The sequence below is a fragment of the Cnephaeus nilssonii genome (genome assembly GCF_951640355.1).
Source record: "Cnephaeus nilssonii genome assembly, chromosome: 8".
In the NCBI taxonomy this organism is placed as follows: Eukaryota; Metazoa; Chordata; class Mammalia; order Chiroptera; family Vespertilionidae; genus Cnephaeus; species Cnephaeus nilssonii.
The window spans coordinates 23,123,876-23,141,868 of record NC_137079.1 but is presented as its reverse complement, the minus strand read 5'-3'; the positions used below and the strand labels follow the sequence as shown (position 1 = coordinate 23,141,868).

Genomic DNA, 17,993 nt, shown 5'->3' with positions numbered 1-17,993 from the left:
CATCACTGAATTGATTTTAACATAATTTGTGAAGAAACAGCTGTACTTAATGATTTATCAAGTGTGTTGTGCCTCTAACCATTTAATAACCAGAATTTGTTTTTAACTACTCATACAAAGGGAGAAAAACACAATCACCAATTTTTGGAAAACATGTCTAACTAGATAATATTCTTTGGGAGTCAGCAGGATTACAGCATTTGTTTTTTTAAGCACCACTGTTTCAGAACTTTTGATACCTTCAAGGAATTTGGACTCTAGTTATCTAGTTTTTTCAACCTTCTTCAACTTCAAACACAATAACAGGAGTTATAATTTATTATGTTAAAGGAGGAAAAGAGACTGAATTTTAACAGAATTTCCCAATCATAGCAAGGTCTGGGTCATTGCTTTTAGACCTTTGTCCTGCAGGCAGCATCAAAGAATTAGACATAGCAAATGAAACTAGACTACCAGCTTCCTTCCTCCCTCGTCTCCAGGATGTTCACTGAAGTGGCTACCCTCAGCTCTGCACAGCCCAGGATTTTTTGCAGATACTGAAATCATGCTTTTTTTCCTATTTATACCTTTGTTTTATCTTTTTTATTTTTTTATTGATTTTAGTGAGAGGAAGGGGGAGGCACACCCCTGACCAGTGATCAAACCTGCAACCTGGGTATGTGCCCTGATGGAGAATTGAACCTGCAACTGTTTGGTGTGCGGGACAGTGCTCCGACCAACAACCACACCAGCCAGGGCCTGTTTTATCTTATAACAATTTCTTCCAATAGGGGTTCCCATGAGACTGCTTTCCAGGGAGACAAATAAGGAAGATCTACCGAAGCCCCTTTCCTGGCCATCTCTACTCTGATAGACTTGAGTATGGCAGCATGTCTCTTACTCTTCCAGCTGGCCTCTCCCTTTCCTTGGCCTTTGATCTTAACATTGCATGTTCTTAGCTAAGTTTAAAGCACACTATCTGCTTCCCTCCTCAAGTCTGATAAACTCCCAAAAGGCCCTGAAAACCTAACAATAGCCAGATACCCTTATACTGTCTATTAAGGAGGGTTCCTCAGGGAAGCCGTGCCAATGTGAACCTCACAGGTATTGCACGAAGGTGAAGAAGACAGGAGAATGGTCTCACAAGTGTTGGCTGGCAGTCCCAGGCAGAGTGTAGTGCAGACAGTAGAAGGCGTAGGCCAGCAGGCAGAGTGGACACACCTACTGTGGGCAGTTCCCAACCTCTTGTCTCGGATTCATACATGACATTAATGGTGGCACTGCACAGCTCAAGAAATGGATCCCAGGAATTGTACCTGGCAAGAAAATAGAGGAGAGGGAATTAATGAGCAGTCCCCTACCCCTTGGCTCCCCCCCCCCGAAAAAAAATAAATACGTACGTGTGCGTATGTGTATCTGTGGGGCATTTCTCACCTAAGTCATACTAAAAAGATAAACATCCAATTTCCTTTCTCATTAGGAGCCAGCATTCCCAATGAGGTACAAATAAGGCATTTTGGTTGTAGATGTTGCAGGGTGATGCACTAATGCTGAACCAACCTTCCAACTTGAAGCTAACCAACCCTGCTCATAATCTAGGAAAGAATGACAGGAAAGAGTCTACTCTGAACCTCACCTAGGAGTTAATGTGAGCTGAGCAGGAATGTCATCGGTGATAACAGTGCACATGCCCATGTGTTGTACCAATACAAGGACTCCTAACAATGACACAACATGTTAGGACTAGGTTAAACCTGGGAGAGGTCAAGTTTTTGTCAATGAGACTGAACATGATCAACTTAATTTAAACCTAGGTTGTAATCTACTAGGTCTTGATATGAATTTAGTGAGTTATAACCAGCATTTTAAAAAATTGGAATGGCCTCTGGCCAGGTGGCTCTGCTGGTTGGAGTATTGTCCCATACATCAGAAGATTGCAGGTTCAATTCCAAGTCAGGGCACATACCTAGATTATAGGTTTAATCCCTGGTTGGGGCACATATGGGAGGCAACTGATCGATGTTTCTTCTCTCCAATAAAAACAGCCTTGACTAGCGTAGCTCGATGTTTAGAGTGTTGGCTTGTGCACCAGAGGGTAGTGGGTTTGATTCCGGTCAAGGGCACATACGTGGGTTGCAGGTTCCATCTCCAGCCTTGGTTGGGGCAGGTGCAGGAGGCAACCAATTGATGTGTCTCTCTTACATCAATGTTTCTCTCTCCCACCTCCCTCCCAGTCTCTCTAAAAATCAATGGAAAAATATTCTCGGGTGAGGATTAAAATAAATAAATAAAAATTAAAAATTGTAATAGAGAATAGAGTACATTACATAGAATGTATACATGCATGTATAAAATATATTTGTTACTATAGGTAGCTGTTCAGAAACATTCGAAAAACTCCCTTTGTAGTAAATTGTTATATGCTATTACAAGTAGGAAAAAAAAAAAGTATATGTCCATTCCCCATCTTTCTTTTTTTATTTATTTTATTTTTTTATTGTTTAAAGTATTACATATAGTAGTACATATATCTCCTTTTTTCCCCCATTGACCTTCCCCCAGCCTCCCCTAACCCCTGTCGCATGTCCTCATCCCACCCCCCGTGTCTTGTGTCCATTGGTTGTGCTTATATGCATGCATACAAGTCCTTTGGTTGATCTCTTCCCCCCCCCCCTCCCCAACACTCCCCAGCCTTCCCGCTGTAATTTGACAGTCTGTTCGGTGCTTCTCTGCCTCTGTATCTATATTTTTGTTCATCAGGTTATAATGTTCTTTATTTTCCATAAATGAGTGAGATCATGTGGTATTTTTCTTTCATTGACTGGCTTATTTCACTTAATATAATGCTCTCCAGATCCATCCATGCTGCTGCAAATGGTAAGAATTCCTTCTTTTTTACAGCAGCATAGTATTCCATTGTGTAGGTGTACCACAGTTTTCTAATCCACTCATCTGCTGATGGGCATTTAGGCTGTTTCCAAATCTTAGCTATGGTGAATTGTGCTGCTATGAACATAGGGGTGCATATATCCTTTCTGATTGGTGTTTCTACATTCCCCATCTTTCACCTCACCCCCTGAAAATCACCTGTGCCCTGGATGGGGCTAGAATTTGTGGTTCTCCGTGCTTGGAACATGCTTGCCCCAGATAGCTGCAGGGTCCTTTCCTCACAATCTTCAGATCTCTGCTCAACTTTCACCTTCCCTGACTACCTCTTTTATTTTTTTAAAAAAGTATATTTTATTGGTTTTTTACAGAGAGGAAGGGAGAGGGAGAGATAGTTAGAAACATCGATGAGAGAGAAACATCAATCAGCTGCCTCCTGCACACCCCCCACTGGTGATGTGCCCACAACCAAGGTACATGCCCTTGACTGGAATCGAACCTGGAACCCTTGAGTCCGCAGGCCAGCGCTCTATCCACTGAGCCAAACCGGTTAGGGCCTGACTACCTCTTTTAAATAGCACTTCCTGCCCTGGCCAGTGTGGCTCAGTTGGTTGGGTGTCACCACATGCCCCAAAGGGTTGCCAGTTCGATTCATGGTCAGGGCATATGCTTGGGCTGCCAGATTGATCCCTGGTATGGGACATGCAGGTGGCAGCCAATGGTGTTTTCCTCTCACATCAGTGTTTCTCTCTCCCTCTCCTTTATTCTCTCTCTCTCTAAATATATCAATAGAATACCTTTAAAAAATAGCATTCATCTCTCTCCTCCTACCTATATTGCATTCCAGCTTTATTTTTCACAATAGCGAGTATCACAATCTAGCATCAATTTTATTTGTTTACTGTCTGCGCTGCTTGACCACTAAAAATCCTTTAAGGACAGGATTTTTGTCTGTCATGTTCACTTCTATATTCCCACATCTAGAATGATGTCTGGCATGTATTAGACCTCAAAGGATGGAAGGATGGATGGATGGATGGATGGATGGATGGATGGATGGATGGACGGACGGAGAGACAGATGAATAGGTGACTGGGAGTATGCAGTCAATTCAGGCTTCAGATACTTCAGAGACTAGTAAAAGATGAGGACAGCTGGATCTCCTGAGCAACCAGGAGTTGAGTGATTAGTGGGGACCCTTCCACTGAAGGTGGAGCTGTTCTGCGGGGGCAGCTTTCGCTAGACCACAGCCCTCCAAGGGGTGAAGGGTTCGGAGATACTTGGTGCCAAAATGTCTAGAAGAGCATCCCAGGGGAACTGAGGGAGGACTTGTCAGGGTTGCTGGATGTAAATAGATACTCTAATGCCTGTCTTCCTCCCAAATGCCCTCCAGGCAGAACTGTGCTGCCGTGCGTTCTCCCCCGCCCCCAACATCACCACCACCATTTTGACATCACCCCTCCAAGGGGTCTCCTGGATAAGGAGAGCAAGAAGCTGCTTCACGGGTGCTTGTTTTTCCAGGCTTGTATCCAGATAAGGGAGCCAAAATCAAAAGTAAATGTTCCTATCCCCCTCCCAAGATCTTCCAGCCTAAAAGAATGAGAAAACCAAGCCTAGGGAATGGAGCACATCCGCTACTCACCTATCTCAAACTCAGGGTCGGTCTGCCCGGTTAGGCCTCCCCTACCTGTCTACTCCTTGGGTTCTGCCAAGAGACTTGAAGCAGAGAATAAAATCAGGTCCTTCTTTTTTCCTGTTTTCTACCCATTCCCCTTTACATAATTTTTTTTAAAATCCCCCTAATTCCAGCCACTCGGTAGCTGTTGCTGCTACTTGCTAGACCCAGGGATAAAAATGAGCTCCAGACACCGCTCTGGAAATACAGAGAATTGTGTGGTGTTGGGGCACCAGCCAACCTGTAGCCGGGACTTAAAGGAAGAGAGAGGGCGCAATGCTGAGCATGTCTCAAGGTCAGGAGCCCAGGTTGTCTGGGAATCCCATCTCTAAGACCCAATGTTATGGGCATATAATTTACCTCCTGTAAAATGCACTCCTTTTGGTGTATGAGTTTTAACAGCTGCATCTAGTTATATACCATCACCCCTGCCCCTTTGTATTTAATGTCTCTCTCCTTCCCCAGCCCCTCACAACCACTGGTCTGTTTTCTGTCCCTATAGTTTATGTTGGCAACTAGTTCAATTTTTTTTTTAAATAGTGTGCAAGCTGAATAAAATATCTGGGAGGTTAAATCTATCTCACCAGTCTTCAGTTTGCTCTTCTGATTTAGGCTGTTACAAAGGACGGGAAACTGTGTGTGCCCTGTCAAACTCCCTGGGCAAAGCAACCTAAAGCCTGGCTCACCTGTTGGAAATGGAGGGTGAAAGGCAAACAAGGGAACCAAGTAAAATGGAATAGTTGCCTAGTCACTCATTACCCTAAAACTTGTTGAGCAACTACTATATGCCAGGTATATGGAGCAGGCAACTAGTGGCCCCATTTTTTTAGAGAAAAATTTGATTTTAAAAGTTACGCTGTAGCCCTGGCTTCATCGTGATGTTGGTTAGACTGACATCCCCTTGTGCCAAGGCTGTAGGTTCAATCCATGGTCAGGGTACATACTAGAATCACCAATGAATGCATAAATAAGTGAAACAGCAAATCGATCTTTCTTTCTCCTTTCCTCTATCTCTAAAATCAATCAAAAAATTTTTTTAAGCCAAAACCGGTTTGGCTCAGTGGATAGAGCATCGGCCTGCGGACTCAAGGGTCCCAGGTTGGATTCTGGTCAAGGGCATGTACCTTGGTTGCGGGCACATCCCTGGTGGGGGGTGTGCAGGAGGCAGCTGATGGATGTTTCTAACTCTATCCCTCTCTCTTCCTCTCTGTAAAAAATCAATAAAATATATTTTTAAAATAAAAAAAAATTTTAAGTTAAGCTATATAAATGAGAGCACAGACTAGACTGCCTGATTTTGCATTCTGGTTTCTTCACTTAAATAGCCCTCTGAACTTGGTCAAGCTGTTTACCTCTCAGTGCCTCAAGTTCCTCATCCAAAAAATAGGGGTAATAATTATACCAATGCTTTGGGTGGTGGTTGTCTTAAGTGAGTCCATGTGAGTAAGGGGTTTAGAACAGTCCTGGTGGAACCAGGACTGAAGGTCTCCGAATAAAAAGGAGTTCTCATTGCTAACTGTAAACACCTGCTGAATCCCCAACGCTGTGCCAGGCTCATGGGAGAGATGCCATACCCTCAGTGAACTTGTACGTATAGTCACCCTTGTACAAATAGGAGTAATATCTGTGAAATGATGACGACCAACTCAGATTAAGGAATTACATGCTGGATTACATAAATTATAAAGGAAGATAATCAATAATTACCTCCAGCCTGGCTGGCGTGGGTCAGTGGTTGAGTGTCAACCTATGAACCAGGAGGACACGGTTCGATAACCAGTCAGGGCACATGCCTGGGTTGCAGGCTCGATCTCTCTCTCCCTCTGCCTTCTTCTCTGAAGTCAATAAAAAATATATTAAAAATAATAATAATTACTTCCAATCCAAGCACTCAAACTTGTCTTAACTTTCTGCCGCCTTCTCACAATGGAGGAAAATACTATGTTCTCTCAATACTAAGTAAGCAAATAGCCCTAGCTGGTTTGGCTCAGTGGATAGAGCATCTGCCTGTGGACTGAAGGGTCTTGGGTTCGATTCCAGTCAAGGGCACATGCCTGGGTTGTAGGCTCGATTCCCACTAGGGGGCGTGCAGGAGGCAGCCAATCAATGATTCTCATCATTGATGTTTCTATCTCTCTTGTCCCCTATCCCTTCCTCTCTGAAATCAATTAAAAAAAATTTTTTTTAAAAAAAAGCAAATACCTTATAAGCAGTCCACGGTTTGCCTTCACCTCCAGGCTGGCCACTCTTAAGAGGTGTAAAAAAATCATCAACAGTTATTGAGAATCTATAAAGTACCAGATTCTATACTTTCCAAGAATTTATTAAGCATGTATTCAGTGTCTATTAATGATCAGGCACTGTGCTAAGTGCTAGATATTTAAAAACTTGGAAAAATGCAAGTCCTTATGGAGTTTACAGATATGAATAAAATAGGGAACTGTTTGGGGGAGGGGGTGAATGGAAATATCAAATATCTGTACTTTCCTCTCAACATTGCTGGCCTAGAACTACTCTAAAAAATTAAATATCTAAAAAAATGGAGGAGGGAGAGACAGGAGCAGAGAAACGGGCAATAGTCTTATTGAGACTGTGACAAACATCTATCAAGGAGGCCCAAAGGGAAAAGTATTGAATTCTAATTAAGAAGTAGGGTGTGAGCCCAGCTAGTGTGGCTCGGTGGTTGAGTGTCAACCTCTGAACCAGGAGGTCACAGTTCGATTCCCGGTCAGGGCACATGCCCAGGTTGCAGGCTGGATCCCCAGTAGGGGGTGTACAGGAGGCATCCAATCAATGGATTCTCATCATTGATGTTTCTATCTCTCCCTCTCCCATGCTCTCTGAGATCAATAAAAATATATTCTACAAAAAGAAATAGGGTGAGGTGGGGCCCACAGGGAAGCCCTTGAGGACAGATAACACTGTGAGCTGCCTTGAATGAGGAGAAGGCATGCATGGGGCAGACCACAGACAGGCACCTCAGCACGTTGCTGAGCATGGCTGGAGAGGAAAGCCAGGGTGAGGATTCAGAGGCCCAGAGACTGGGCTGAGAAGTCTAGATTTCATCTGAGGGACTCTTGATGTATTATTACCTCATTTAAGCTATATAACCTCTCCCCCCAAAGGATTACAAAAAGAAAAAACATCTCTCTATTCTACAGATAAGAAAGTTGAGATTGAAGACGTGAGCAACTCCAATCATAAAGTAAGTGGTGGAACCAGGACTGAAGGTCTCCGCATACAGAACCTGTGCTTTCTCCGCTCCAGTTCACAGCATCCTCACTACCATCCCAACCAACTCCAAGGCAGGTGCTGTTGCCTAGTGCTCGCCTGCTCTGAGCCAGGGCCCAGACAAGTTCAAGGTCCCTCTCCTCAACTCTCAGGAACCTGCAGGGGAATTAATCTTCCACCACAACCCACAATTTCATGGCTGAACAACCAAAGTTCCCCAGGACAGCCAGCTCTCAACCCTCATCCCTTCTCCATGTTGTTGGCCATTTGTTCTTCCTGGGACACCCCCCCTCCATCCTCTATCCCAAACCTGGCTAACTCCTTGCACTTCCCACAGGCAGCTCATGTCACTTCCTCCCGGAAGCCGTCCATAACACTCCTCTCTCTCCCTGGGTAATTAGGTGTTCCCTCCCTTGTACTTCCAAAACCCCTCATCTGCTCTACAACTTTCCATATTGGGTCATATGGTGCATTTTCCTCATAGCTGTAGAGACACAGTGGACACTCAATAAAGGGTTATTGAATGAATGAATGAGTGGAGTCTTCTTTTCTGCCCCCCCTGTCTCCCTCCCCTGGCCCTGGGCCTTCCTCTCCAACACTCTTCACAGCCTCAGCCAGATCTCTGGTATCTTCCTTCTGACCAGTTGTGTCCATCTGATCTCCCTGGGGGGCTCTGCCCTTATCAACAAGCAAAGCCAGATACAGATGACATCCAGAACCAGAGGAAATTCCCAGACCTCTCTCCCCACCTTAGTCAGAGAGGCAGAGTTAACAGTCATTCAGCCTGAGGAAGAGAAGAAAGCCTTGGCCTGGGGGAGGTCACCAGCACCCTCCTCCTCTGAGTCAATGGCTGCCTCTGACATCAGCAACAGCCCTATGTCTCAGTCCTCCAGCGTCCCCACACCACCTCCTCCCCTCTCACAATGGCCATAATTCTCCTCAGGATGGCAACAGCAGGGCCTTGAACATTATCTGCAGGGCCTGTCCCATAATAACTCCCTCCCACCACCTCCACTGGGACGCACATGTGCACGAGGGCGCACGTGTACCAAGAAGGGAGGAGCAGCTGTCTCAGCAACCACCTGCACCTTCTCCTTCCAAGTCTACGAAAGGCAGAGCCCCCATCACCCCCCACCTCCACAACACACACACACACACACACACACACACACACACACACACGCTGAACAACAGAGGCCAAGGCCTCTTCCTTCGGTCCTGTCTTCCCTTTGGGGCTCTTTGAGGGCTGAGAGCAAAGCCCATAGGCAGATTTCCTCATTCAAAAGACATACTTGCACCCCCAGCTGCTTCCCCAATTGACCATCCAATCGAGAAGGAGCAAGCACCTGCTCTTGTGACCTGCTTGAAGCTGAGTGCTGGGGGGTGAGGGAGCTGGGGTGGGGGTGGGGGTGGGGGAAGGCACCTGACTCAGGGACAAACACTCCCACAGAAGGAACAATTGCACACACAAACCATTCCACAAATCAGGACGGAGCGATGACGCTCTAGGGGTGTGAGTCAAAGGAACAAGTCATTCCAGAAGGAAGGCTGCACAGAGGCGGGGCCACAGTGGGCCTGAGGAATGGGCCAGGGGCCTCCGGGCGGCCACTGCTGGCCCCTTCCCACTGCTGCACCAGGGATTGAAATGGGGGGGTGAGGGCTCCAGGCACCAGGCCTGGCTTTGAGCAGGTCCTGTCTCTTTCATCCTTTCTAGAGTGAGGGAGACAGTGGGAGGTGGTGGGGACCTGCTACTGCTCCCCGATCTTTAGGCCTTCCCTCTGCCTCCGGGGCAGCGGTGACAGAGCAGGGAACTCTCACAGGAGGAAGGCCTGGGCCAGCGGCAAATCAGTGTGATTCTCTTGGCCTCCCAATATTGTTGCCAGGTGAATCTGGCTTAAAAGCAACTTCAAGGTCAACCTTAAAGGGAAAAGATTTCATCAGAGAGCAGCATGCAGGCTGGGCGGGTGTGCTCCCCCCCCCCCACTCCCACCCCCGCCCCCTTGGTGGAGTATGGGGAACAGCAGAGACTCTGCTGCCTCATGATTAGAGCACAGGCCCCCAGAGTGCAGACTGGAGTGAGCACCCCAGGACCCTGTCTTCTCAGCCTCTCAGCTCATGCCAAGAGCTCGGGGGCAGCCTGTCCCGCCTGGGTACTCGGGGAGAGTGTGGGTAAGGGTGTAGGGCACGCCAGGCCCAGGCCCCTCTCCTTGTGTCTCTGGCCAGTTCTACCCTCTGCTTTGCCAGCTTACGGGGACACAGCCCTGAGGTATCATCCTTGCGCCAGCACAAACCCCTAAGAAGGGGGAACGATCTCTGACTAGGGCTTTGGTGAAGTTGTTTATATAAATGGCTGAGTAAATAATGGACCGGTTGAACCAAGTGTCTGGGGGCTGCTGGAGGAGCTGTGAGAAGATAGACTAAAGGTCAGGAGATTTGTGTTGCTGTCCCAACCCTGCCTCTCTGGACTTTGGGCTCCTCATCCAGGGTCTGGATGGCCTCTACCAGCTCCGACCCCCTAAGTTCTTAGCAGACACCCTGGGCACTGTCCGAGGCGGCGTCTCCCTAAGCACCCTGTGCAGTTCACAGAGCACCTGCAGAGCAATCACCTGGGAATGTTTTTTACATACAGCTTTCAAAGCCTCAATGCTAGACCCTTTAAGTCTGGAGTTTCTGAAGACGAGGGCTAGAAACCTGTTTCAAACAGTCCCCCACGTCGGATGGTGTCTGCATTCTTCTAGACCGCCTTTACCTCGGCTGCTTCCTCTCTCCCCTCCATCCACTGAGTCTGGCTCCAGCCTTTTCCTCCCTTCTGGCCCTGTTCCACCCCCTTCTCTCCCCACAAATGGCCCAAGCAGCAGTGTGAAGCAATCCCTCTCTCCTTGACCCCTTCCTTTGAGCAGTGAGTGATGGCTTTGTTATCTCCTGCGATTAACCGCAGCCTTCAGCGGGGAGCATTTAAGACGCAGAACACAGGTCACAGCCACAGCTGCGGGACCCAGAGGCAGACCTTGACGGGCTCAGGAAGGACGGAAGGAGCCGCCTTTGAGAGCAGAGGCAACAGCAGCCGCAGCAGCTACATTACCGCTACTAGCCGCCAGGAAACAATGCTCCAGGCAACGTTTAAGCTGTGTGCTGGGAGCTCCTACAGACACGTGCGCAACATGAAGGGTGAGCTCCCTGGGGAAGAGGGTGCCTGTGGTGGTGACCGGGACTCTCAGGCACCTGGCTTAGTGGGGAAAACACTGGAGGGGGGCAAGCCACTCAGGTTCCGATCCCAGCTGTACCTCCTATTGGGCGAGTCTTATCCCTTCTGGACCTCACTTTTCCCACTGGAAGAACTGGGCTGGAGATCAAGATGCCTTTGTCCCTTGTAAGTTCTGTAACGTCTGGTCTCCCCTCCAGGACTCCTATCTTCCTTGAACTCTTCCTGACTTAGCCTCCCTCTAGGATTGGTCCCAAGGGTAGCAGGAAGGACTAGCCACAGTGGTAGAGGTAGGACTAAGCCTTGACTCCAATGAGCCATGCTGGCAAGCCTAAGACGGGCAGGGAAGAAGAGGTGGGTGAAGAGAGGGAAAAGAAAAGGGAGTAAGACAGCAGAAGAGCAAAGACCCAGCTGCTGGCAGCTACACAGACCCTCAGGGACTGGTGTCTTCAATTCTGCTGTGGCAGGATTTTTCTGGTGTGAACAAAGCTTCTCTCTTTCAAGAGGGAAACTCTGGTGCGGCTCCTGCCTCCAGGTGGGACCAGACAAGCCAGCCCAGGTGGAAGGCAGATTTCTGGGCCCTGCAGGCAGCCTGGTGCAGAGTAGGGAGCCCTGGACTGGGAGTTGACCTGGCTCTAGTTCAGGTCCCTGCTAGGAATCTGTATGTTCCTGATCAAGTCACTTCCCTCTCCCAGCCAGCTTCCTCATCTGCAACAAGATGAAGAGGTGGAAGGGGCATTCACATGCCCAGGCAACAGTTTCCTTCCTTTCCTGCAGGGTTGAGGCACCAGGCTGTGCTGGCCATTGGCCAGGAGCTGAACCGGAGGGCCTTGGGGGGCCCGACCCCGAGCTCATGGATTAATCAGGTCCGGAGGCGGAGTTCTCTGCTTGGTAAGTGCTGAGGCTTCCGGGTTCCTGCCAGTGGCACAAGGCTCCCAGGTGCAAACACTGTGCATGTGGCCCTTGTCCCCGCCACCCCCAGATCCTCTCCCTGACCTGCAGGCTGAATCCTATGGCTTTGGTCTTGGCTCTTCAGAGGAAAGAGCAGGTCCAGAGATCAAAGGGAGGAAAGCTGGTGGGAGGCTAGGGGACCGGTAGGAAGCTTGGTCTCCTTGGCTGTGTATCCAGGTTCCCGGCTGGAAGACACTCTCTATAGCGACCGGGAGCTGGCCTATATCCACCAAGGAGAGGAGGCCATGCAGAAGGCCCTGGGCATCCTCAGCAGCCAGGAGGGCTGGAAGAAGGAGAACCAGCAGGTGAGGGAGTGTGTGGAGGAACGCACGCAGCTCCTTACCCTGCCATTGCCATCCTCAAAGCCAGCTGGGGGTCCCTGCTCTTCAGAATTCCTGCCTTGTGCAGTAGTCACTGGGCGACAAGTAGTTTTGAGAATTCTCCTTCCCCAAGAACATATCCTCAAGTATTCCCTCCCCACATCAAAGACATCCTGTAGACGGGCATTTGAGAAACATTGTTCCTATATCCTACCCTCCAAATACGCTGTGCACCTATTCAGCAAGGAGCCTGGGCTAGCAGTTCCAGTGCCAAGGAAGCCTGACCTGGACTCCCCTTCGAGTGGGCTGGACTAGAACACAGATGGCCCACGCCTTCTGGAATCTCTGTTCTTGAGCACTGCACCTTCACTGGGAACCAATAATGAGGCACATGTTAGAGGCCAGTGGATCTATTGAGACTTTGGTTTTATCTTCACTGGAAGCTTACATGCTGCCCGTTGCCCAAAGTTTAGGTAAAAGCTTTCCTTCCCCAAGTTAACAGACTACTAGATTGGGAGTCAAGAAATCTGGGATTTAGGCCCAGCACTGCTCTTGGCTAAGGGTCTCTGGGCAAATCTCTGACCTTCTCTGGCCCTACATCTTTCTTGGATGAGGTACTGGACTAAAAAAAAAACTTTGAAATCCCACCCACCATTTTTGTGTGTGTAATTAGTTGGTTGTAGACCAGATTTTTCCCACTCCCATGATCTTTGAGCTTCTGAAGTCAAGTAAGGTCCTGCCCATGCTCATCAATACTTGCCACCAGGAAAAAAGGGCCCAGGGAGCAGGAGGGTCACCTCTGGTCTTCAGCAGATGTATAAGGCTTGTGGCAGGAAAGATCACCTGCACAGTTTTACTCAAATAGTTCCAGGTCTCCTGATACTTAAGAGTTCTTCTCATGGTCTCCTTCCTGCCTTGCCTAGAGTTATGTTCTCTGGAGTAGGAATACTAGTATTTCCCTCTAACTTTATCCTGGGGCTCCTCTCGCTCCCTGACAGGCCAATGGAGACAAAGTGTTGAGTAAAGTGGTCCCAGACGTGGGCAAGGTTTTCCGGCTGGAGGTGGTGGTGGACCAGCCCATGGAGAGACTTTATGAAGAGCTTGTGGAACGCATGGAGGCAATGGGAGAGTGGAACCCGAATGTCAAGGAGATCAAGGTGAGGAGAGCTCAGTTGTGAGTGACAGGGACCCAGGAGAGCCCAGTTGGAAAGGTGGCCAAAGCTGTGAGTGGTGGTGCCTTACCCCCAGCACTGGCTAAGCAGTGATTCTAGTTCCCTGTGGCCTGGTAGGTCCTGCAGAAGATTGGAAAAGACACAGTGATCACCCATGAGCTGGCTGCAGAATCAGCAGGAAACCTCGTGGGGCCCCGGGACTTCGTGAGTGTGCGCTGTGCCAAGCGCCGAGGCTCCACCTGCGTGCTGGCTGGCATGGCCACGCAGTTCGGGCAGATGCCTGAGCAGAAAGGTGTCATCAGGTAATACTGGCAGCAGGCTCAAAAGCTCCCTTTCCTAACACAGGCCTGGGGGCCAAACATGGCTCCAAAAACCCAATCCTTGGGCCCTACTCTCAACTTCCTTTTACAAAGGAAGATTCTCCGTTTCCATTGCAGGGAAGATAAGATTAGCCCTACTTATATAGCCAGTTTATCCTGATTTCCCCCAAAAGTTTAAGGACCTTAATCGTTTTCTAAAGAGGTTTAGCTGGTATGGTCATGTGTGGCTGTACTAGTGATTAAAATATAATCCGTTCCACTTAGAATCCAGCTGCTCCCTGAGTTCCTCAGGGGCCCCAGCCACCACCCTAGACCCTTTCCCCAACCTCCCTCTTATCCAGCAACTAAAAGGGATGACAGGGAGCCTCCAGGTTCCAGCTCCAGTTCTAACCAGCATTTGTTCTGATAAGCTGGTAACCATGCCTACTGTTAAATACCACCCTTGGCAAAGGCCACTTCTCTGATGAGATTTGGAAAGACAAGGCTAGTAGAAGTGTGGCTAGTAGAACTCATCAGCGTGAGCGAACTGAACCGGCCTCCTAATTCAACTTCTCTTTAATTGCCAGAGCTGAGCATGGCCCCACTTGCATGGTGCTCCACCCTCTCGCTGGGAGTCCGTCAAAGACCAAACTCACTTGGCTGCTCAGCATTGACCTCAAGGTGAGGGGCATGGGAGGTGGCACAGTGGGAAGGTGGTGAGAGAAAAATAGGTTCTTACCTCTCCCACATGGAATAGGAAAAATCCTTCCATGTAGAGAGAATTAGACTGCTGAAGGGAGAAGAGATTTGAGTAATGGCTTGATATTCCACCATCTCTCAAAAGCCTGCAATGGCTCCCTCTTACCTCTCATATCAAATCTCAACTCTATAATTATTTTTTTTTAAAGGAAACTTAGGCTCAGAAATGTGTGCTCACTAGCTCAGGGTCACACAGCTGGGAAGACAGGTCTTAATTTGTCTTGAGAACATATGCTGTGCTTCTGACACTCTCAGGACAGCAGGGCAGCAATGCGGTCCCTCCAGCCCTTAACCCGTCAACTACAAGGTTGCACCTATAAACAGAGCTAGAAGACTAAGACCAAACTGTAATGTGATAGGATCCAGAGGTGTCTAGAGTGGACCACCACCCACAAGATGGCCAAATTCTTTCATCTTTTACTCTAGGGATGGCTGCCAAAGACTATCATCAACCAAGTCCTATCACAGACCCAGGTGGACTTTGCCAACCACCTGCGCAAGCACCTGGAGTCCAGTCCTGCTCCGGAGGCCAGGTGTTGAAGGCCAGCCTGTGGCTTCCCACTGTTCCCGCTGCATTGGCTTGTGTGCTCATCAGGAAAATCCCTCCCAGAAGCCTGAGAGTCTGCTTGAGATCATCTGGGGACTGTGGGTTGGGGTGGCAGTGTATTTACATTATGATACTAGGACTCAGACTGGTCAAATTTTAGTACCAAGAAAATAGGGATGGGTCTCATATAGAGGACAAGCCTTCTAATTTCATTCACTGAATAGCTGTGAAATGAAGGTTAAGGGTCTCAAAATATCTGTAAAATTTTTCTCTGGCCCTTACATGTCTACCTAAAAACACCTTAAAATGCTACTAGCTGAGAGAGGGTTCAGAGGGTGCTAAATACAAGGACTGGGACCTCATGCTTTATGGGCTCAAGAGCTCCACTCCCTGCAGGCAGTGTGTGTGGAATATTAGGGTCTTACAAGAGGGGCTCCAGCAACTCTCTGCCCCTCCACCAAGCAAGCAGAGAGCTGCACCAAAGTGTGGGCAACTCCCCACAGCAGGTGCCTTCCAGAGACCTAGTTCAAGTTTTTTTGACCAAAAAATCACCAAACTAATTAGACTGGTTTCCCTACTTCTTCTATGCACACCAGTCAGAATAAAGAATCATAACTAATACAAAAACTTCAGTCTGTACCTGTTTTAAAATTTTACTCTTAAGAAATCTATTTGAGTAAATGTCAACTTCATAATAAAGGAGTTCTAGATAAAAATCTTAAATTTAAATCCCCTAACTCATTAAAAGGAAAAAATACCGGGGACTTATATTATTCAATTATTTAGAATCTGTTAGCAAAACTTTTCATAAAATTTAATTTCTAGGAGAAGCACAAGCCTAAATCTTAAGAGCACTAAAATTGGTACCTGATTAATGGGTATTGAAAGATGAAAATCATGACTGAGGATTTTTATTTACTTAATTAAAAGGAAGGATAGTCTGACTTTGGGTGAACACACAATACAATATACAGATGACATATTATATAACTGTACACCTGAAACCTATATAAGTATTACTAAAATAACATTAAAAACAAATTTTATTATTTTCTCATTAGTGACTGTTTAGACCTAACAAGGCAACTGAATCTTTACTTCAATCTATTGTATCAGCTCTCAGCTTGGCTCAGGGATGCCAATTTCTCTGCTTTAGTAGGTCAATATTTTACTATTTTGAGAGATGGCTGGAAAAAGGGGTAATATGATAGCGAATTCCCCTTCTAAGATTCAGAGGACTTATGCTTTAAAAATATAAACTGGGACGGGGTTATTTTGCTAAAATGTATACAACTTGAAGCTTTCCCATTCTAGTGCTAATAGCATTGATGATTTATACCATTTAGAAATAGAGTTCTATCTTATTTATTAAACTATTAGCAACAGCAGAAATTGATATTTATTGAGGTATTGAAAATTTACAATTAGATATTTATTATTATTTATTCTGATTGTTTCATTGTTTCTTGGTCTATTTTTTGGCATAGGTAAAATTACTGTTTATCTGTCCAGGAGCTTCAGAATGAGAGGCGATAGTTGTAGAAGTATTTTCTAGAACAGAATTATCATCTACTCCCTAGTAAGAGAAAATAGTTGTTTGAAGATATATAGAGTAATATATACCCTGGTTTCAAAAGAGAACACAGCAATAGTAAAGAAATGGGCTTTCAACACACAACATGGTTTTGAGCTTGATTATAATTTGCCTTCTTCAAACTGCAACTGTGTCTTGAGATGACTGGGGAGATATTCTCCCACTTGTTTAACTTTGAATAAAGTAAGTTGTAATGATCTACTTACAGAAACCATTTTATACAAGACTATAAAGAGTATTCTTTGAGCCCTTCAAATGAACCTTATCAGAACACACGTTTTGAACATGAAGTATAAACGGACAAAAATCTTTATTCCTGCTATCTCTGATTTATGAAAACCGAATGTACAAAAACTAATTTTATCATTTAAAAAGAGTAGGTTGTAATTATATTTCATAATTTGTATTTTACAAAATTACATATGTGGTAATTTATACTGTAAAGAATTTACCTCCAGCTTCCTCTAAATAACACAACCCTCATCTTAAAAGTTCTTCAAACTCTGATGATCCAGAAACTTTGTAGCCATGTTTGCCCTTTAAGACCAGCCACAAGTGAACAGGTGTTTAAGGGTGACAGACTCTAGTCTAAGATCATACTGATTCAGTGTTAGGTTTCCTGTTGAGATGTGGAATGGCCCAAATTAATATATTTGTCTTCTAGTTAGGAAAAAAAACCTATCAGTCAAAACTACTGTGTTAAGATACCAACAGTCACTTGAAACTTGGGGAATTTCTTAATATATAGTGATTCCTGACAACATATTACTACCTGGTGGTGAACCACTCTACCTGTTAGCGTAGGTAGGAATTTTCCAGTACATGCAGGAGAGTTTAGGGCCATCCTGGGAGGGCTGCACTGCCAGTGATGTATAAAAAAGGGACCCTAAGGAAACAGTCATTCTTACATTCTACTTTTTAGTTTCTGAAAACTGCCCTTTAATCATCAGCTACACAAAGGAAGAGAAGCAAGGCAGGAAAACAAGCTGCACGTATTAATACACATGCGCAAGGAGAAGAACTGGAGCAGGCGTCCTCAAACTATGGCCCGCGGGCCACATGCGGGTGTTTTTGCCGTTTTGTTTTTTTACTTCAAAATAAGATATGTGCAGTGTGCATAGGAATTTGTTCATAGTTTTTTTTAAACTATAGTCCGGCCCTCCGTCTGAGGGACAGTGAACTGGCCCCCTGTTTAAAAAGTTTGAGGACCCTGAACTGGAGGGAGACCACTAACCCTTTACCCTTCTTCACCTCTTGAGAATCTTCTTTTTCACAGGGTAAAGGGGGTGGTTGAGTTGGCTGGAGAGAAAGGAAGCAATAGGAGAGGGATTGAGGTACAAGTCAGAAGCCTGTCTCTTTCCTCCACTGCTGGCTACCC

The 17,993-nt window shown here is 46.6% G+C and overlaps 1 protein-coding gene across 1 annotated transcript; it reads left to right on the top strand.

Moving 5' to 3' along the window:
- The first annotated feature begins 10,765 nt into the window (after positions 1–10,765).
- On the top strand, positions 10,766–16,829 carry STAR (steroidogenic acute regulatory protein). Its single transcript, XM_079779270.1, has 7 exons — positions 10,766–10,939; positions 11,751–11,864; positions 12,102–12,229; positions 13,243–13,401; positions 13,534–13,718; positions 14,303–14,396; positions 14,901–16,829. The coding sequence occupies exons 1-7, from the start codon at positions 10,876–10,878 to the stop codon at positions 15,012–15,014; spliced, it is 858 nt and encodes a 285-aa protein (XP_079635396.1). The 5' UTR covers positions 10,766–10,875; the 3' UTR covers positions 15,015–16,829.
- The last annotated feature ends 1,164 nt before the right edge of the window (positions 16,830–17,993 follow it).